Genomic DNA, 22598 nt, shown 5'->3' with positions numbered 1-22598 from the left:
AGACATAGTTTTCTATTTAAGACAATGTTGTGTTCGAGTCTCGAATGCTGCACTAAGATCTAATAGCAGTAATAACGAGATACAACCATGATCAGATGATAGGAGCAGGTCATTTGTAACTCTAATGAGAGCAGTCTCAGTACTATAGTACGGTCTGAATCCTGATTAGAAATCCTCATAGACACCATCAGACACTGCTGTACTCTTGGGAATGTCAGCACCTGTTGACGCTTTATTTTTCATTAATTTAGTCACTGTATTGAATAAATATTAGGTGTTGTGTTTTTTTTATTCTAAAAGAGACGAAAAATAATCAGATCTAGCATTTTTTCTGTACAATAGGATGCTTTCCTGTCAGGCAATACAAAATACTTCTAGTTTTGTTTCTCTCCACCTGTGCTACATTTTCTGGTTTCATGCAGCACCATAACTTTAAATGAGTTATACTTAAAACCTGTCCTCTTAGAAGTACTGAGAATATGTATATAAATTGTAGCATCACCTCCACCTTTGCCCTTTAGATGTGGCAGACACAGTCTCTAAAGTGTGATATCTAGGTGAAAGAGTATCTATGTGCTGAGAATTAACTGCCTTCTGTGACGTGAGGCGGCTAGCAGACAGTCAGTTTAGCCAGTCTGTCTGCTTACTGACCTAGCCGCTAGTTTGCCATGTACAAGCTCTAAGACTATGTGCCATATTTCTAGAGAGAACAACAGCACCAACCCAGGAGGGGTGAAGACCATCACTTTTCAACAGGTCAGGTCTGTCCCAAAAACTTGTCCAGTTGTCAATAAAACCTTTGTTATTCTGCAGGTACCACTTAGACATCCAGCAGTCTATTGTGAATCTCATCACCTAGGTAAGCAGGGAGGGGACCAGAGCATATTACAGTGTCTGACATTGTACTTGCAAGTTCACACACCTTTTTAATTTTTAGTGATCTCAGACTGGCTAAATCGAACATCATTAGCGCCGGCGTGAATAACAGTCTGAATTTACGTTTACCATTAGCCAGGCTCTGGCTCCTGGTAAACCTTGAACTATGGTGGCTGGTGTCTCTATTTTCACAATCCGTACAATATTATACGGATATTATAATATTACTAGAGCACTTTCATCATGTTTCTCAGTGGGTGCAACTTGAATTTTTCACCCAACTGAATGGGCCACTAAAAGTGTAAGTGAGGGTCTGTGTACACTTCCCCAGAGATGGATCTCTGGTTCCTTTACAAACAACTGATAACACTGGTTTATTGCTCAAAGGCATGTAGACAATGCAACTCTGACTCCATTTCCCTTTTGGAAAGACACATAATGTCCTTCACAGTGGACCTTTCTCTTATTAATTCACAGAGATACCTTTCTTTGAATGAATACACATTTCCTTCAGGTCATTGTGTATATTGTTCTTGTTCTTGTATATTGTCTTTAGTATTGTATACTATTTTATGCCTCATTATGATAGATCACTAGTTAATATCACGCCAATTATGCCATGTTTCAATTATCAATTATTTTTCACAAGATCTAACTGAGGGTGCATGTTATATGTTGATGCTATGCTATGTAACATATTAATATTCTAGGAATCCGTATTAATTTTTAGATAAATCTCCAAATCAGTTCATATGCAAATTACCATGCTTAAAGACAAAGAGTAATATACTTCCTCTCCAAAAGTGGAAATCTCTATTGGCTCACTTCAGTGACCTGCCTAGAGCTTTTTATCTGGACTCTGGTCTCATTACCTTCTCATCTACTGGTGACTAAATCTCAGAGTCAGTGCAAATGGGCCTGGTGGGCCCCAGCACACCCAGTCCATGGTTCTGTTTAGACACTGAGAAGATGACTATGTGAAATCCTCTTCAACCCTTTTCTGGTTGATTTTCTATTCAAACAAAGATCCTCTGATCACAGCAGATTTCTCTCTCATCTCTTTTCACTTTCTGCCTGGAAAGAAACTCCCAATCATCAGAGTCAAGACTTCTTTGGAATTCAACACTCTTTAAACCTGGAAGACTTTCATGTGAGACTGCATCTGGACCATCACCAATGAGAAAATGCAACTATACCATCTAGAGTTTAATGACTAAACCATATATTTCAGTGCTGTCAATAGCTGAAAAAAATCATTAATTTGTCACGCACGGGCGTGAACTCGGGTCTCTAGTGTGGCAGTAGAGAGCACTACCGCTGAGCCACAGGAGAGATTGAGTGGGACCCAAACGAAATACTTCAAGCAGATTAAAAAAGTAGATTTATTAGACAAAAAGGTTGGCCAGCAGAATCTAACAAAAGTTCTTCTCAGATCGAGGCATTTAACAAAAGAGAAAAATAAACAGGGGAAAATGAAAGCTCCACGAGGGGAAAAAACAAAACCCAAGAATTCTAACAAACAGAGAGATGAACTCAGGATACCTTACTTCAGGTTGCTTGGGAAGAATTAGAGAGCAGGCAGAAAACACAGGGTGACGGCTCAAAAACCAAGTGAGGAACCCAGGCAAAATACATTGCTTAAATACACTAAGGGGAAACAAGGCACAGGTGGCCTGAGTGAAGCTTAACAAGGTCACACAAGGAAGAAATAAGGCAAAAGGGAACACAGGGGACCTCTAGAGGCATGGAGATACAACTACAGCAAATGGGTCCAAGATGTCCTTGGCTGGAAGCCAGGAGCGTTCCTCCGGGCCATAGCCCTCCCAGTCCACCAGATACTGCAATGAGTTCTGGACCCTCTGGGAGTCCAGTATCCGACGGACTGTGTAGGCTGGCCGGCCATCGATGATCCTGGGAGGTTGGAGGGGGTCTGCGAAGTGGAGCAAATGGAGAAGACAAAAAAGGTTTTAGCAAGGAGACATGGAATGTAGGGTTAATTTTAAGCGAACAAGGAAGGAACAAACAATATGAAACGGGGTTTACTTTCCTTGCTATTCGAAAAGGGCCAATGTATGTCTGGGACAGCTTCCTTGATTCAAGCCGAAGAGGCAGGTTCTTGGTGGCTAACCAGACTCTTTGACCAACTCGTAGATTAGGGGCTGTCCTACGGTGGCGATTAGCTTGATGCTGGTATCTCTGGGAGGTCTGAAGAAGGGAATTCCTAGCTTTCCTCCAGGTCTGCCGACAGCGTTGGACAAAGCGCTGGGCCGAGGGAACATCGACCTGAGATTCCTCCTCTGGGAACAATGGAGGGGTATACCCGAACTGGCATTCAAAGGGGGACAGTCCAGTGGCTGAGGAACGGAGGGTATTGTGGGCATACTCAGCCCATATGATGTAGGTGGCCGAAGAGGTGGGGTTATTGGCTGCCATACAGCGCAGGGTGGTCTCCAGATCCTGATTTATTCTTTCTGTTTGGCCATTACATTCTGGATGGAATCCAGACGAGAACTGGGGCCCTCGATCTGAAACAACATCCAGGGGAATTCCAAACACTCAGAAGACATGGACCATGAGGAGTTCGGCCATCTCTTTGGCCGATGGCAATTTGGGCAGGGGAATGAACAGTGCGGCCTTAGAGAACCAGTCCACAACCACCAGGATGACCGTGTTTTCCTGAGATGGGGGGAGTCCTGTGACAAAGTCCAGAGAAAGATGTGACCATGGTCTACGGGGAATGGGTAAGGGATGGAGCAGTCCCTGAGGTCGTTGATGCCTAAACCCTGGCTGCACACAGGGCAGGCCTCTACATAGATCCTTACATCCTTCTTGATGGATGGCCACCAAAACCGCCGTTGGAGGAATTCAAGCGTGCGAGCTGTCCCTGGATGGCATGTTAAGGGAGACTCATGACCCCACTGCAAGACCCGGCCTCGGACAGAATGAGGAACATACAGGCGTCCCACGGGACCTCCTCCTGGATCTGGTTCCTGGGCATGAGCCTCTCGCACCACCCTCACCAGGTCCCACTGAAGGGGAGCAACGATCCTAGACCTCGGAATAATCGATGCCAGAGGCTTCTCCTGTGTCTCGGGAGAGTAGGCTCGGGACAGGGCATCTGGCTTGGTGTTCTTGGTGCCAGGTTTGTAAGACAGAAAAAACTGAAAACGATTAAAAAACAGGGACCATCGAGCTTGCCGAGGGTTCAGCCGCTTAGCCTGCTGGAGATACTCCAGGTTCTTGTGGTCAGTTAGAACCTGGAAAGGATGCTGTGCACCCTCGAGCCAGTGGCGCCATTCCTCCAAGGCGAGTTTAACTGCGAGCAATTCTCTATCCCCCACGTGGTAGTTGCTCTCAGCAGCAGACAGGCGACGGGACATGAATGCACAAGGGTGTAACTTCCCATCCTTGCCCCTTTGTGACAGAATGGCCCCTATGCCCACCTCAGATGCATCCACCTCCACCACAAAAGATATCTCAGGATCAGGGATAGAGAGGATGGGAGCAGAAGTAAAGCGGTGCTTGAGATTCTTGAAAACCTCTCCTGCCTCTGGACCCCAGTAAAACTTGACTCCTCCTCCCTTGGTCAGTGCCGTCAGGGGGGCCACTACAGAACTAAAGTTTTTAATAAACCTTGACTGTGGTAGGAATAGGCCAGTTGAGGACAGCTTCGACCTTCTTGGGGTCCACTTCCACATGGCCAGGGGTGATGATGAACCCGAGAAATTGAGCCTGGGTGACATGAAACTTTTTTCGGGTCTTACATAGAGATGGTTATCAAGAAGTCTCCGGAGAACCCTACTGACATGCCCCTCATGCTCCTTCAACGAGCTAGAAAAAATTAATATGTCATCAAGGTATACAAAGACAAATTTATCAAGCATGTCCCGAAGAACATCATTTATCAGTGCTTGGAAAATGGCTGGTGCATTGGTGAGGCCGAAGGGCATTACCAGATACTCATAATGTCCTGTGGGAGCGTTAAAGGCCGTCTTCCATTCATCCCCCTGCCGGATCCTCACAAGATGGTAAGCATTGCGAAGATCCAGTTTAGTAAAAACGGAAGCCGCTTATAGTAGCTCGAAGGCAGTGGCCATGAGAGGAAGAGGATATCGATTCCGGACTGTGATCTTGTTGAGTCCCCGGTAATCAATGCACGGCCTAAGACCCCCATCCTTCTTCCCTACAAAAAAGAATCCCGCTCCAGCTGGGGAAGTAGAAGTACGAATGATGCCGGCTGCCAAGGACTCCTTAATGTTGGTATCCATAGCTTTGCGCTCAGGGGAAGACAAGGAGAAGATCCGACCTCTGGGAGGACAGGAGCCAGGTAGGAGCTCAATGGCACAGTCATAGGGGCGGTGAGGTGGTAAGGAGGTGGCTCGAGACTTGCTAAACACTGCTTTAAACTGATAAGAACTTGAGACTTTGGACAGATCAACAGACTCTTGAAATATAGAACTAGGGACTGAGGGATTCTGAGGTAGACAGGTGAGAAGGCAAGTAGGACCCCAGCTCAGAATGGTGCCAGCGGACCAGTCTATTCGGGGGTTATGTCTGTGCAGCCAGGGGTAACCCATAATAACAGGAAACTCTGGTGAGTCAATAAGATAAAAGGTCTCCTTCTGCTGGTGTTGATAGATGGTGAGTCGTAGGGACTGAGTGGCCTCTGTTACAATGGTTTCAATGGTCTGCCATCCAATGCTGTGACTGCCTGGGGATGAGGAAGAAGTTGAGTAGGAACCCCGAGTTCCTTAGCCAAGGTTAGATCCAGGAAGTCGCACCAGAATCGATCATGGCCTGGACCTGATGTTGGTGGCCCTCCCAGGCCAGAGTGGCAGGCACCGCTAGCACGGTGTTAGCAGGAGGAGCTCTTATTTTTTACCTATTATTACCTGTGCCCTTCAGCAGAATATTGAAGAATATTACAGATATTAAAATTGAAGTTACTCTTCAGGACCACGAGCCGCATCGATGACACTATGGGGAATGCCTCCAGCGTGACCATGCTCATACCAATGGATGGATGTGCGGATAACGTGCAGCCGCATTCAGCTTTTTGTCATTCAGCAATACACTCTGTGTGTGTCAGCCTTTTGGTAAGTTGTCTTCCTTTACCATTTATGAGTGAAGACAAGGGCAAGAATGAGCAGCATTTCGGGGTGTGACCCTTAGTGAGTCACCTGGCAGTATGGGAGCCCCCGATAAGCGTGTCTCGTTGGGTCATGGCATGCCTGGCAAGCTCTGATTTTGCCTCCTAGGAGATTGGGTCTGAGGACAGTAATTTCAGTAGGAGACATCAGCAGTCCTGGTGCTTATGGCTCAGGACTTCGGAGACCAGGCCCCTCTGGGGAAGACCAGTGTACACCATAGTACACAGTGCCCGTCTCTCCTCAGTGCCCTCAGGAGATCAAGGGAGGAGCGGTCTCCAGTCAGCACGGAAACCCTACATCAGGGCACAGTGCTGGGAGTTCCATGTCACCATGTAATGCTAGCGTTAGATGCATCCCTCACTGGTTGGGGAGCGTTCATGAACATTCTTTGTGTGAGCCTGAGATAAACGGCTCTCAGTGAGAGGAGCCGAGCATCTAAACGTAGGAGCAGACATCCTGTCAAGGCAGGGGTTGAGGATTGCGACTAGAGCGCAATGTCCCCTCTGGTTCTCTCTAGTTCATCCAGCTCCACTGGATGATACAGACATGGCCGAGGCTTGGCAGAGATGGCTCTATTTTTAAAGCACAAAATAGATTGTACAATTTTTGGCTGTCAAAGACGAAAGATTGGCATTGTGATTGTTATTGCTTCAATCCTGACTCGATTGCTCCTGCCTGCTCGATTGTTCTTGTCTGCTGAGAGGTTGGTTTGTTCGTAGCTCCGTGTAGCTTCGCTCTTCAATTTATCACCTCTTCTCTAGCGATCAAATATAATTTAATTGTCTACATACCGCTGATACTATCTATCAAACTAATCTAACTGATTAGACTGCTGTTAGTTCGCTCGCTTTAATCTAAAACTCGGCGGTGAGTTAGTACTCGTTAGCTCGATTCAATTTCATTCCCACCCGCGTTTTTGCACCTATTATTGGCTTCTTTATGCTCCTATTCATTTGAACCTTGTGCTCGTTCGCTCCGTTTTCACAAGCTCGTCAAAACAATAGTGGTAAGTGAATCTTCCATAACTTACGGTGAGTAAATGGCTTCTCCTTGCATCGTCACTTGCACCACCTGCCACATGTATAGCTTATCCTTCTCTGTTAGCGATCAGGGATTCACGTGTGATAAATGCAGGGAAATAGCTAGGCTGACAGAGAAGGTTTTAGAATTAGAGACACGCATCCAAACTTTAATTGAGGACAGTAAGAATGCGAGGGCTGTAGATACTGCTTTGGATGCGACTAGTACAGTGAATCATGTATATTGTTCGGTTCCAGCTTTACAGCCCATGCAGCAGGGCAATTGGGTGACCGTGAGGCGCAGTAGTCGCGGGTCAAAACACCACTCTTTCGTTCTGATTAGAACATCAAACAGGTTCTCCCCACTCAGTGACGCACCCACTGAAAAACCTGATCAAAGTGCTCTAGTAATTGGCGATTCCATTGTACGGAACGTGAAAATAGAGACACCAGCCACTGTAATCCAATGCTTACCGGGAGCCAGAGCGTCTGACATCTTGTCAAATTTAAAAGTGCTGGCTAATGCTAAACGTAAATTCCGTAAGACTGTTATTCATGTCAGCGCTAATGATGTTCGACTTCGCCAGTCGGAGATATAAGGGTCCACCCACTGACCGGAATCCAGTGGCTGGTTGAAGGCTGTATGCGTGTAGACTCTTTCTGGCGCTTCTGCAAAATCACTTATATTTATTAACCTTTTGTTTCCCCAATTTTAGTACTGACCTTATATAATTTGATCTGACTCCAATTTCCATGATTCTGACTCTGTTACTTTTAATGTTACTGCTGATCCCTCTAGTTGCGATTGAATTTAGATCATTAATTAACTATAATACTTCTTAGTTTTGACTTTTCATTCGTTAGGAATCTGGGTCGCTTAGAGACCTTGTTTGGCCAGAACAGACTCACGACACATCTGGGCTAGTCCAGGTCTTAATCAGTAGATCGCTTACCTTAATGCAGCCATCTCCACGATAGACTCAAAAAGAGTAATTTTTTATGCGTTCCCTAAGTAATAGCATGCTAAGCCAGTTTGGTGGCCAGAAATCAAGATCTCAAAAATGTGCCCTCGGCTCCATCCATTACTAGAAAAGTTATTCCAGACAATATTATAAGTTAATCAAGATTTTACTTTTTTATGCCAGGCAGTACTGTTTTCCAATTCATGAAATTTCATTACATTTACACAACTGATCAGCAGTAAACACACAAAAATAAAGAAAGCAAACTAAAAACAAACAGATAAAACAAATTATAAAAGCATCATTTAAAGGTCATTGTACCTGGCAATGAAGACACACAGAAGTTGTGCGGGAAGATCTGTTTACAGAAAGCTTCCCCGAGTGGTTTGCACACTTTCTTTAAATACCCAGACTGATCAAAGAATCAAACATTTAGCACCCAAATGTGAAACTTCTCCCCAAACCATTCCCGTGCTCATCCTTGGAGCAAAGACAAATGGTTATCAAATGATCCTTATTGGGGCACACGCTCACCAGGAGACCAGAAACCCTTTCACCAGTCACACCTAAACCATTTACATTAGCCTCCCATCTGCATCTGTCACACTCAAGGGGAAGGAGAGGTTTACCTAAACAGGAACCAAAAACATGAAGGGGGTACCCAAATCAGTCAATATCTCCTTGGGGATGTAGACTCGGCTAAATAACATAAACAGCTCCTTGGAGATTGCTTTTGCGGTTGCTTTCCATAGAGGAACTGCTTCTGGATACCGGGTGGCATAGTTGAAACCACCAGGATATGTTCATCTCCCTGGGCAGACTTTGACAGCGGCCCCACAAGGTCCATCCTGATGCTTTCGAAGGGCACATCAACGATGGGTAGTAGGATCAGTGGGCTAGAGGGAGGAGTTCTGGGCGACTTCCTCTGGCAGATCGGGTAGGCTTGGCAGAACTCCTTCACATCGGCTTCCAGGCCTGGCCAGTGAAAGCGGTCTCTGATTCACTGCATGGTGTCGGTCGCTCAGAGGTGAGCTGCCATGGGGTCTGATTGTGCCAGCTCCATGATGTTTTTTTTGTGCATGGCACTACTAACAACAGTTTTTACTCCCACCTTCACTGAGCGACACAATAGAGCAGGCCATTGCTGATAATAAAGTGTGGGAGAGAATAGGTCCTAAGCTGAAAGTCTTTCAGCTCAATGATTTGAACCTCGCACTTTGGGCCTTGCCAAATGAGCCCCCTCTCATAACCTGTTGGAAAATATCAAAGTAGAGGTTAGAGTTTTGGGAGGGGGACTTACCATCTCTCCTGCTGCCCTGCTTATTGGTCACTGGGTGCTCTCCTGTGCGGGTTCTGGGTACTTTTCTGCTACTTCACGAGGGAGAGAGAAGGAGGGGTGCCAACAATCTAGTCCAATTGTCCGGGTGCAGTCATCTCAAAAATCCCCAGGTATGCTTTGTGTGTGAGTGACCAGCTAACTTTCACTGAGCACATTTCAAAAACTGCTCGATCTTGTAGGTTTGTGCTGTACAACATCAGGAAAATCAGACCGTACTTATCAGAACACGCTACACAGATCCTCGTCCAGGCACTAGTCCTGAGTAGGCTTGATTACTGCAACGCCCTCCTTACTGGCCTCCCAGCCTCTACAACCAGACCTCTTCAGATGGTCCAGAATGCAGCGGCAAGGGTGGTCTTCAACGATCCAAGGAGGGCCCACGTCACGCCCCTCTTCATTAGTTTACACTGGCTTCCTATAGATGCCCGCATCAAATTCAAATCCCTGATGCTGGCCTACAGGACAATCACAGACTCATACTTACACTCACTAATTGAATCATATGTTCCCCCCAGGTGCCTACACTCTGCAAACGAAAGGCGTCTTGCAGTGCCATCACAAAAAGGTGCAAAATCACTCTTGCGCACCTTCACCTGGTCTGTTTCTCGCTGGTGGAACGATCTGCCCGTTGCCACTAGGGCAGCAGAGTAATAAAAACTAGCAATCTTCAAAAACAAACTCAAAACTCATCTTTTTCGTCTACACTTGACCCAACATCGATAGCACTTTTTTCTTCTCCTGCTCTTTCCTATCCTTTTCTTGTTATATAAAAAAATAAAAAAAAAAAAGCCTTGTGTCTGCGTTAGGTAAGCCAAGACCCCACTCAGAGCACTTATGCACTATTGCCCTTTTGTTGACATTAATTGCTTCTATTGCCTACCTCATTTGTACGTTGCTTTGGATAAAAGCGTCTGCTAAATGACTAAATGTAAATGTAAATGAAAAGTCTTGTCACCTATCCAAGTTGTAGGAACCTGAAATGCATCCTGACCTTTGAAAGCATGCCAAAGATTTAACCACAGACAAAAGTGCTGATTATCAAGAACCTGAAGACCAAGTCTCCTGCTGAGGTGGCAGAAATCTTTAATGTATCCAAATGTCAAGGTAAGAGGATAAGAAAAAGATTTGAAGAAACTGGTAAAGTTCATGACAGGCCCAGGTCAGGCAGACCCCATAAGACAGCTGTTTGAGAAGACCGTTTGTTGTTTTGACAGTCCAGGGACAGCCTAGAATGATGAAAACGTACTGCTATTATATTATTTCCTCACTCTTGTGTTGTTCCAAACATTTATGACTTCTGTGGAACCCAAAAGGTTGTAGAATTTTCTATCAAACCACTTTGGTTACCCTTGATTTCTACTGTATTCTACTGTTCGTATACTGTATAGAAATTTCTTTAATTTCTTGATATTTGAAATGACATGATGACCATTTACATTTTGGGTGAACTGTGCATATATTTTGTAAAAAATACAAAATACATGCAGTTTGTACAAAATACATTTAAAATAATTGCACTCAGCCAAAACAATTGTTTTGTAATATTCCAATAAAAATAAAATACATCTGGAAATTGATGATAAATATTAATTTTGCATGGAAATAAATAGCAAGCACTTTGAGCGTCTTGTTTGCCATATTTATATTCATATAAAATAAACTAAACAAATATAAAAGATTCATATAAAAGAATTTAAACAATCACTTTTATCAGCAGCACATCGCCATGAGTGAGAATAAAGTGATAAAGTGCTTTTGATTTCGTAGGTATCTGAACATCTCGGTTACATATATCATTTGCATATGTAATTTTTTTTAATCGGTTTTACAATTCTGTTAGCATTAGTGGACGTGCATTAGCATAGTTTAAATCATACTTATAATGACCAGCATCAGTTTGTAACAGTGAATGAAGAGGTTCCATATCAATCACAACTGCAGTATGGAGTACCTAAAGGCTCAGTCCTAGGGCCCAGTACATGCTTTACATGTTATTCTTGGGGAAATTATTAGAAGACATGATGTTATCCTTTACTGTTATGCTGATGATACTTAGTTCTAAATTTGTTTGGGGCTCTGTGAAACACACCAATTGAGAAACTAATGGAATGCATAGTCAATATAAAAAACTGGACGTCAATCATAGTGTTGTCACGTCTCTTGGACTCTTTTGTTATTCTTTTTGTCTCGTGCCACGTGCTCTGTGTGCCCTGCCTTTAGTTCGTGTTAATTGTATTATTGTCTGCAGCCGTGTCTTGTTAATTTAGTGATTTACCTTGTGTATTTAAGTCCTGTGTTTTGAGTTCACGTTTGTTCCGATCAGCAATGTCATTAACCAATGTCCCTACGTGTTTTTTGTCCTGCCTGCCTGTTCTGCCTGCCTTTGTATGTTTATTTTTGCCCGTTTTAATTAAATCTGTTTAAGTTTATTTCGAGTCTCGAGTGCTCTCTCACCACAAACCTTCAAACGTGACAAGTGTTAATTATAGGACCTAAAACCCCCATATGTAATAACCTAGAACACTGTCTAACACTTAATGGTTGCTCTGTCAATTCTTCTTCCTCATTTATGAAGCTGTGCGTGCTGTTTGATAGCATTTGAAAGTTGTGTTTCTAGCATTTGTAAAACTGTTTTTCTCAAAAACCTATGCTCTCAATGTCAAATGCAGAAATGCAATTTCATGCGTGTATGACTAAGTTTAAACTATTGTAATGCTTCATTGGGCAGTTGTTATGCATGCATGATCAACAAACTACAGTTGGTCCAAAATGCAGCAGCTAGATTTTAAAATCTTGTTAGTTACTTCCTCAGTACTTGAGCAGCTCTTACAACATTATAGTCCTTCACGTCTGCTGAGTTCTCAGAACTCTAGTCGTTTGATAATACTTTTAATAACCATATTAGTCTGTTTATTTCTTATTCTACATATTTTTCAGTCCATTTACAGATGGTGTATTAGCACCAAGAGATGATGTTTACAGCCCTGATCATTAGTGGACACCAGGACACCTAGTTGAGTCCCAGAGATAGATCCCCAGTGAAAACCTTGACTAAAAATACATTAAAACTAAAAATATAACAAAATAACTAAGAATATAATAAAATACCTACATATCATTATTGTTGTTATTATAAGTGCAACAATAGGTTGTGTTCTGCCTCTCTTAGAGGCTGTGTGTGATTTATGATGGACATTTGCATTTATTAATATTATATCTATGCGATTCTTTAATGTTCTGTTTAAGTTTCATTTTGCCTGCCGCGATTGTATAAGGTCTTATGCGAGGACTCTTATTTTGACGGGTTTCCGCGAGCGACGCACAGTGGGAAATAGGAAACAGCGAACGCTTTGAACAGTGCGATTGTGACGCAGCAAGCCTGGACATGTTTGTGACGCATTTAGATTAATCTTTCTTCTAAACCCTGTCGAAAGCATTGGCTTTTTACTCGGTTCAATGGCCGAACAGTTTAATTGTGTACGGAGTTAACGGAGTTTGGCTTGCTGTTTATTTATATTACACGCCAGGAAGCAAAACATATAAAGAGAACAGTACAGGTTGCAAAGTTTGGGCACCCCTGTAAATTTTCATGATTTTTCTTAAATCATTGGATAAGAAATTTCAGTTAAATATATCATATAGGAGACAAAAACAGTGATATTTGAGAAGTAGAATGAAGTTTATATGATTAAGTGTGCAATAATTATTTAAACAAAATTAGCCATGTGCATAAATGTAGGTCATTTTATTGTTTCAAATACCTTTAGCACTAATTATTAGAACTCAAAATTGGTTTGGTAACCTCGGTGACCCTTGACCTCCATACACTGGGTCAAGGTTGGGGTATGCATGCAAGGGGTGAGAAGGCAGGCAGCAAACAATCAAAAAGACAATAAACAGTCCAAGATCAACACAGGAAAACAATGGGGATGTAAGAACGCTCAGAATTACCAGCTGGAACAAGGATACGACTTTGCGGTGAGCTAGAGTCTGAGCATTGTCTATATATACACAAGTGTTAATGGGTTGCACCTGGGCAGGTAATCAGTCCTAGGTATAGGGCATGATGGAAAATGTAGTTTGAGACTGTGAGTATTCAGTAAAGGGTTCACTCCAGTCTTATTTGTTGGCAATTTTAATATCCATGTTGATAATGAGAAAGATGCATTAGGATTAGAGTTTCTGAACTCCACTGAGGACAAAATGTCTTAGGACCTACTCATTGTCAAAATGATACTCTAGATTTAATATTGTCACATGGAATGGATGTTAATGTTGTTGAAATTCTGCAACAAAAGGATGATATTTTAGATTACTATCTAGTCTTGTGTGAACTTCATATCACTAAAACTGTAATCTCAGCACCTTATTACAAGTATGTTAGAACCATCACCTCCTTTCTGAGTAATCTCCCTGATTTATCTCAATTCCTTAGCGCACCCAATTCAGCAGAAAATCTTGATGATATAACAGAAGCTATGCACTCCCTTTTTTCTACCACTTTAGATACTGTTGCTCCTTTACGCTTAACAATCTGTGGTATAATGAGCACACTTGCACCCTGAAGAGAACAGCTCAAAAAATGGAGCGCAGCTGGAGAAAAAACAAAACTAGAAGTATTTTGCATATCCTGGCGGGAAAGTATCCTATCGTACAAAAGAGCATTAAAAAATAGTTTTCGTCTCTTTTAGAAGAAAACAAACACAACTCCAGCTACTTATTTAAACAACTTAATTAACGAAAAATAAAGCGTCAACAGGTGCTAACATTCCCCAAGAGTACAGCAGTAATGATTTCATGACCTACTTTACTTCCATTATTGATACTAACAGAGATACAATTGTAACTATGCAGCCATCAGCTACAGTATTACATTGGATAGTGTGAACTACAGATCCCCTGAGGACAAATTCCACTTATTCTCTATCATAGGAGAGGAATAACTGTACAAACTAAAATAATCTAAAAAATCAACATGTATGTTTACACCTATTTCATTAACTATTAAAAGAACTGCTTTCAGAAATCATAGATGCTATTTTGACCATTATTAATTCATCATTAAGCCTCTCATTAAGAAACTGCATCTTGACTCCAAAGACAAGAATTACAGACCAATCTCGAAATCTCCCTTTCCTGTCAAAGGTACTAGAAAAAGTAGTGTCCTCACAACTCTATTCATTCTTAGAAAAAAATTGTACCTGCAAGGAATTTCAATCAGGATTCAGAACATACCGTAGTACTGAGACTGCTCTCATTAGAGTTAAAAATGACCTGCTTCTATCATCTGATCGTGGTTATATCTGGTTATTAGTGCTATTAGATCTCTATCAACCACAACATTCACTTTAATAGACTAGAGAACAATGTTGGCATTAGTAGAAGTGCCTTAGCATTGTTCAAATAGTATTTATCTGATCTCTGTTTTGTTTGTAGAACTAAATTAGAAGGTATCATATCATTCACAAGTGAAATATGGAGTACCTCAAGGCTCAGTACTAGGGTTGTTACTTTTTACACTTTACATGTTACCTCTAAGAGATATTATTAAGAGATAAGCTGTATAGCTGTATATTTCTTTGAGGCCTGGTGATACACACCAAATTGACTAACAAAATGCATAGTCAATATAAAAAAACTGGATGATGAGTTACTTCTTAATGCTAAATTTGGAAAAAAAAGGTGCTAATTATTGGACCTAAAATTTGACCCCCACATGTAATAATCTAGAACACTGTCTAACTCTTGATGGCTGCTCTTTTAATTTTTCTTCATCAATTAGGAACCTAGGTGTGCTGTTTGACAGCAATCTTACACTTTTTGTTTTTTTTTTTGCTGTTTTGCACATTTTATATTTAGTATTTTGTATATTGTATATAATTCTCTTTATTATCTGTCTTGTCTTGTTATCCTGTTGCACTGTAGAGTTTCTATCACTAAAACAAATTCCTTGTATGTGTAAACATACCTGGCAATAAAGTGATTCTGATTCTGATCTTTTCTTTGAAAACCATGTTTCAAGCATCTGTAAAACTGCATTTTTCCATCTCAAAAATATATCCAAATTACAACCTATGCTTTCACGTCCTTACTAGAAGAGTCCTTACTAGAACTAGGAAAAATTACCATATTAGCCCGGTTCTGTAAACACTCCCCCTGCATTCTCAAAACTCTGGCTGTTTGATAATACCTAGAATGTCAAAATCGACTGCAAGCAACAGATCCTTTTCACCCAAAACACTGGAACAACCTCCCTTACACAATTCAGTAAGCAGACATACTCTTGTCAGTTTAAATCTAGATTAAAGGCACATCCTTTTAACCTAGACTGCCCTAATACACTTCTATTATTCAAATCCATTAAAAGGATTTTTAGGCTGTATTAATTAGATCAGCCAGAACTGGGAACGCTCCTCATAATACACAGTGTACTTGTGATATCGTAAAAATAATGGTATCTACGTTAATATTAATGTTTCTTTATCATTCTGTTTTTCAGCTTGTAACCAGATTATGGTGGATATTTTCATGATTTGGTTAGGGAGACAGACTCAAGCAAAGAAGTACATTTTAATGAAACAAGGCATAGAGCGGCTTCCAGCCATCAAACGAACTCAATGTGAACAGAGGAATTCTCAATAATGAACTTCAACAGAGTAAGTCATAAGTTCTTTCCTTTAAGGATGATCGCTGACACAGAGAGGTCCATTGGGTAAACAGACAGGGGCAAGCAGGTAGGCAGGAAGGTGACCAGAGCAGGAGGTATGCAACCTTGAGATCAGTCACTGATGGAATGGAGTGAGCGTGTTATTTAGGGAGGTGACTACAGGTGCAGATGATCGGTACTCTGGTGATTGCGATTGTGACATGGGAAGTGACAGCGTGACATAGACTTTGAAACATTAGGCACCTCATCTATGCACTAACCGCTTGTAACACCCTAAAGAAAAATAACACTTGAAATCATATAACCCTTTTAAAAATCATTCACAAAATGTGTGTTCCCGTGAGTGTTTATTTTGATTAAAAAAAAATTTTGTTTCTATCTCCTTTTGTTATGGAGATCACTTTGAGATTTGGTGCCCTAGCCAGCAAGCATGTGAAATTGGTGCAGATGCTCTCCAGACACCAGAGAATAGCGTCCCTCCATCTCAGTCCAGTGGTGTCTGAGAGGACCACAGCGTGATTGTAGTAGGCACCTGATCTAGAACCAGCTGATGCATTTGTTGGGTTTGCCCGGGAATTGTGCAGGCTCACAGTGATGACTACATTGGACAATACCACACTCAATTCATTGTTCTGTTCAGGATGTGCCTTCTAGGAGGGAGAGGTAATGTTCCCTGTGACCCAGTTTCTCCTGTGTTTATGTCCATTTTTGGTTTTCCTGCTCCTGTTCCCACTGAGTTCCATTAGTTCCACCAGTGTTTTTATACATTTCTTTGTTTAGTTCAGATGATTTTAGCCCAGTATATCTATTGTCCAGTTTTAAACATCATATATAGATTTATATAGATGAAACACATATTTTATGTTGTGAAAAGAGTGCTTTGTGATTGTGCGTACTGGGCTAAGACAAATACGTTGAAATAATAAAAAAATGCACTTTTGCAATACTGTTAGGATTAGTTTAAAGACTTTTGAAAATAGAACAGCTGCTTGTGAAAACAGTATCAAATAAAAAAAACTGTGGGTGATTGTCCATACCTCCTCAGAGCAACTGTAGTCCAGCCATTCTTGCCTGTATCGGTCAATTCCATTTGAACACCTGAAAAGTTATTGATGCATACATTTAGCTGTCAGGAATAAAAACAAATGCCTTACCTGAATTCTGCAGAAACACACAGCAGATACTTCAATCTAATGCTGCTACCTTCGAAGAGTATTGCACCACCCACAGCCTGATGTTAGATTGGACTGGATACATTGTTCACAGGTATTATGCTGGAGGCAGGCTAGCATAAAACAGGATACCACATCTAATCTTAATAGTCAAATGAAACAAATTAATATTTGTTTTTAATTTGAGCAGTTTTGTTGGAAAGAAGAGAAGGACAAGCTGTGATCCATTTACTCACTTGGTAAGGGGGTGAATTCAAATGCTGAGGTATTGACAATCTTTGTTGTGTCAATCTCCACCCGATGGTATTCATAAATTGTCCGTCGTTTAGCATCTGTTGATAACACATCAATGAAATCATAACAGTGTAAATGTATCATAAATTAAATTCAGTCTTAATTTACCTGGATATTGTGGAGAAGACAAAAGACCCATGAAAGCATCAGACAGTCCCACTTTCACTGGATGCTCAGTGGAGTTGATTTTCTCTACAGGCAATGGAACCTGTAATGAAAAGTCAAAAGATGGAAAGTAGACACTATCATATTATAAGTCATATTTGCTCTGTTTTTGTTCATTCGATATGCAACAGTAGTAGTGGTCTGTGGGCATTTTATTTTTTATACTGTTTTTATGTGTTGTACTTTAAGTGGTGATAACATTTGTACAGTAATACTCATTTGTGTGTTTAATTGATATTGGTTAAACTGAGTTAAATTGTAGAATATGACTTACATCTTTGTAGCTGAAAACAATGGTCCCGTTATGACAGAGAACAGTCTGGAAAGTGAAAGCTCCTTCAGTCTCTCGATCTTTCAGCCTCACTTTGTCCCACTGCACCACAAATATGTCACCTGGAGCACCAAAGCCAGATAAATTCTCAATTTAACTGACTTAGATTTCTAATGAACTAAAATACATATATCATAAGATGTAATAGGACAGTATTGTATGACGGCATTTTAGTGCCACCTTAAAAAATGTAAAAATCTGAAATATCAAAATTATGAAAATAAAGTCAAATTATTCTGAGAATAAAGTTGAAATATTATGAGAATAATGTCAAAAAACTACATGATTAAAGTCAAAATTATCTGACAATAAAGAAAAATTGAAATCATAGAAATTAAAGTTTATTAAATATTTTGAGAGTAGCAAATAGCATGCAAATAGCCCGGCCGGACTTTAGCTTAATGTGTATAATATTCTAACTTCGTATTTTTATATTTTAGACATCCATGAGTAAGTGATGAAAAATTGCTGCATGGTGCTGGTGGGAAGAACACAAGACCATGTTCCGCGACTTCCACAAACTCACTACCTGTCCACTTACACACACAAGTGACAGATTGACCTTTTGACCCCTCTTTACCACTCCCGTGTACCCGGAGGGCACCCAGTGACCAGTATGCAACGAGCCCATGCCCATGTTTCAGCAGATCAAGAGTGCGGGCTCATTTGCCAAGGAGCAGAAGAAGGACAACCACCTGAAGCACAGCTAGCTGTGAGTGGCCAATACTTGCCAGCTGATCCGTGATCGCCACTGGCCTGGTCTGGAGGTAGAGGTGAAGTGTTTCTGCCAAGCCTACCCAATGTGTCAGAAGACATCACCTCAGACTCCTCCCCCCAGCTCGCTCATTCTGCTTCCCATCAAGGAGCCCTTTGAGTGCATTGAGATGGACCTTGTAGGGCCGCTGCCAAAGTCTCCTCGGGGACACTATTACGCCAACCGCTATACAGAGGCAGTTCCACTGAGAAAAGCTACTGTGTTCAGCAGAGGCGGCATCCCAGCCAAGATCTTGACAGATTAGGGTACCCCTTCATGTCCCGGCTAATGGCTGACCTCTGCCGGCTGCTGAGAGTGAAGCAGTTAAGGACCACAGTGTACCAGCCACAGACCGACGTCCTTGTTGATCGGTTCAGCAAAACCCTCAAGCAAATATTGAGATGTGTAGTTGTGGAAGACAGAAGGGACTGGGACCTGATGCTTCCCTACATCTTATTTGGGATCGGGCTTCACCCCGGCATATCACCAAGAGCAGCCAGCAGACCATTGTAGTGTAATTGAACATCTGAAAGAGATGAGGGATAGGATCATAATATTCAGCAGGTATATTAACCTGCTGAAGAGATGGGTAGGGAATGAAGACCAGCTCGTTGGGAACTACAACAAATGCTGAAGTTGGGGGTAATCAAGCCATCTCATATTTTGTGGTCCAGCCCCATTGTCATGGTCCTAAAACCGGATGCCACCCTCTGCTTTTGTAATGACTTCCGCCGAGATCAACGGCTACCCCATGTCTCAGGTGGATGACCTGTTGGATACTGGCAGGTACCTTTCTCTTAATCAGCCAAACCTAAAACGGCTTTCTCTACTCCTAGTGGCCACTGGCAGTACCGGACTCTTCCCTTCGGCCACAGATGTATTCTGGTTTGGTAAATGAAAAATGCACTGGTAAAACACAAAGAGTGACACTTTTCTAACTTTGTGTTTGGACTATGCAAATAAGTTCCACAGGAGGAAAGGAGGGTGGGCCACACCATGTCTCCCACACTTTGATGCAATCAGCCAATCACAGCATGAAAGTGAGAGATTGCAATCTCCCCTTATCAGGAAGGGATAAAGGTACCCTTCCAAAAGACACTCTTTGTTCTGAGTCTGGGTCTGCAAGGGTAAGACACTAACAGACACAACTGTTTGAAGCCTACAGCCCACTAGAAGGTGACAACCAACAACATAAGTGTCGGGCCTGTTCCAGGAAGGCAGCAAAAGAAACAGTTCAAAGTCTGAATCCTGTCAAGGAGAAGACAACAACAGAATACCTCTGTTGTGAGTCTGCCTTGAATAATTAACTTTTGTTTGTTTTGTTTGTAACTTCTGTTACCCTACACTTCAAAAATAGGTAACTATGTTGAACATGAACTGGAATATAGTGATACAATGTCATTAAGTAAGGATTTGTATTTTAATCTAAAGACACATTAAGTCAAGTCAAGTGGCTTTTTATTGTCATTTCAACTACATATAGCTGTGCAGTACATAGTGAAATGAGACAACATTTCTCCTGGACCTGGTGCTACATAAAGTCACACACAATACAAAAAAACTCACATACTGAGCTAAGACAGTGTCTTAGCCACATAAAGTGCAAAGTGTGCAGACTAGTGCAAACAGCAAGGGAGTAGAGTGCAAAACCCAGTGTGCAAACTCGTGCAAACAGTACAAGGACAAAATCAGTGCAAGAACACAAAATACAAACAACAATAAATATGAAGTGCAAAGAATGCCTCTGGAACAGAAAGTCCATTCAGGTGTGATTATTGGGGAATCTGATGGCTTGTGGGAAGAAACTGTTCAGCAGTCTGGTTGTGAAGGCCGGAATGCTCCAGTACCTCTCTCCATATGGCAGGAGGGTGAATAATGTGTGTGAAGGGTGTGTGGGGTCATGTGTTATATTGTGGGCTTTGCGGATGCAGCGTGTGGTGTAAATGATAGAGGGCAGAGAGACACCAGTGATCTTTTCAACTGTCCTCACTTTCCTCTGGAGGGTCTTGCAATCCGATATGGTGCAGTTCCCAAACCAGGCAGTGATGCAGCTGCAGAGGATGCTCGCAATTCTTTTAGCATAAGTGTGCTTTGCTTCTCTGATAGCTCGGGACAGTTTGACCCTCGCTGTTTTTAGAGCCACTTGGTCCTTTGCTCTGAAGGCGAAGTCTCGCTCCTTCAGGAGAGCACGCACGTTAACGTTCATCCATGAACACCCACGTGAGCAGGCAGTGGAAATTCCCTCCACTCAGCTCTGCTAACATGCTCTGAATTGTGTTAAAAAAAGGTCACCTTATTTTCTTTTACAGTTTTTACAAGCCTCCACACATGCATCTGACATGAACCACACTTTCAATAAACACATACACAAAATCCAGTGTAAAAGTGTTTTTTTGCGTTTACAAATCTTTGCAATGTCCTAGCAGCCACACATGTCTGCTAAAGTCTGATTCGTGACCTAATGACTCCTTTGAGCCAATTAATTGTTAAAGCAACTGGTCTGCTCGTCACTATCTGAATCTGTGTATAACAAATCATTACTTAGAAAAACAAACATCCAAATTAAGAATGTAAGTGTGCTTACCCCATTTAGCAAGAGCGGTTAGTAAAATCTAACCTCAATAATCCACAGTATTTATAGGTCTATGATAATGTGTAGTAAATTACCTATAAAATAATTAATTTAAATAATTTAATAATTTAAATAATTTAAAGTTAGACTAGAGTGAGATGGAACTAGATGAAAGCACAAAGTAAGCTGTTGCTAGCTAGCTGCTAATTTAATTAAACTGTATATAGTAAAAACAAACAAAAAAAAACGTTTAACGTCTTTTTGCTATGTTACTTTTATTATCTGTCCTGACAGTGATTGTTTTTTCATAAATAAAAAGGATAACCAAAAATCACAAACTGTTTGTTTGTTGCCCTTATTTCTTTGTATTTATTTATTCTTTATTGGTGTTCCTTGTTGTGATCTCCCATCCTCTTCCTTTCTGAGGATTTGTTGTGGGGTTTGGTGAAAGAATGAGGACGGCGATCCCCTTCCTTTCTCACCAGATCTAGTTATTTTGTGCACAAGCAGGCTGTCACTATGAGCAGCATGCTGCTGCTATGACACATTTTATCCTGAGGGGAGAAACGACTTGTACGTGAAATCAGCATGCATTGCCGAGGCAGTGCATGCGTTATGGAATTCCTCATGTGCCAGCCCTGCGATCTCCTATCCTCTTCCTTTCTCACCAGATTTAGTGATTTTGTGCACAAGCAGGTTGTCATTATGGGCAGCATGGGGAGCGGAACTCTTGCTGTCAGCTCTCGAGGGGGCTGATGGGGGCTCCAAGGAGCTTGTCCTGCGAGCTTACAGATCTCTCCCACTGCTGCTGAAGCATGGCGGCGATTGTGATCGCGAGGATCGCATTGGACAATGCTGCTGCTATGACAATGTCTTTTGTGTGAAATCGACGTGCGTTGATGAGTTCTTGAGAAAAAAATCTTGAATAAGGTATACTGTGCTCTCTCTTCCACCGAGGGTGAGGTAGATGCAGGGGCTGCTGAGCGGAGCAGCCCCATGTGTTCCAGATATGCCAGTCTTGAGACACTGGTTCCCTTAGTGGGTCACCTGGCGGTGTGGGAGCCCCTGCCAAGCGTCTCTCGTGGGTCCTGCTAGCAGGGCACATAGGGGATGGCTTTGTCTGTACGCCCAATCGCTCTGCTTCCCAGAGTTCTGGAGAGCGTGCGCCAGGACGCGCACAGTCTAATACTTGTAGTACCATTCAAAAACTTTTCACTTCATGTTGTAGACAACGCCAGCTTTACCTAGTTAACTGCCCAGTTGGTACAGTGCTGGAGTTCCTGCAAGCTTGGTTCTT

At 42.0% G+C, this 22598-nt stretch overlaps 1 protein-coding gene across 4 annotated transcripts in view; it reads right to left on the bottom strand.

The window, feature by feature from the left end:
• The window catches only part of plxdc1 (plexin domain containing 1), a 162200-nt gene that overhangs the window by 28362 nt on the left and 111240 nt on the right, over window positions 1-22598 (bottom strand). For all 4 annotated transcript variants that reach the window (XM_043253999.1, XM_043253996.1, XM_043253998.1 and 1 more), the window contains exons 6-10: window positions 17919-18037; window positions 17588-17687; window positions 17422-17517; window positions 17217-17298; window positions 17051-17111 (exon numbers count right to left, since the gene is read on the bottom strand). In XM_043253999.1, the coding sequence (XP_043109934.1) occupies window positions 17051-17111; window positions 17217-17298; window positions 17422-17517; window positions 17588-17687; window positions 17919-18037 (458 nt within the window). The remainder of the gene's footprint in view (window positions 1-17050; window positions 17112-17216; window positions 17299-17421; window positions 17518-17587; window positions 17688-17918; window positions 18038-22598) is intronic.

The sequence above is a fragment of the Puntigrus tetrazona genome, chromosome 12 (genome assembly GCF_018831695.1).
Source record: "Puntigrus tetrazona isolate hp1 chromosome 12, ASM1883169v1, whole genome shotgun sequence".
In the NCBI taxonomy this organism is placed as follows: Eukaryota; Metazoa; Chordata; class Actinopteri; order Cypriniformes; family Cyprinidae; genus Puntigrus; species Puntigrus tetrazona.
Note: the sequence above shows the minus strand (reverse complement) of the source record. Positions and strands in the feature narration are given on the sequence as shown.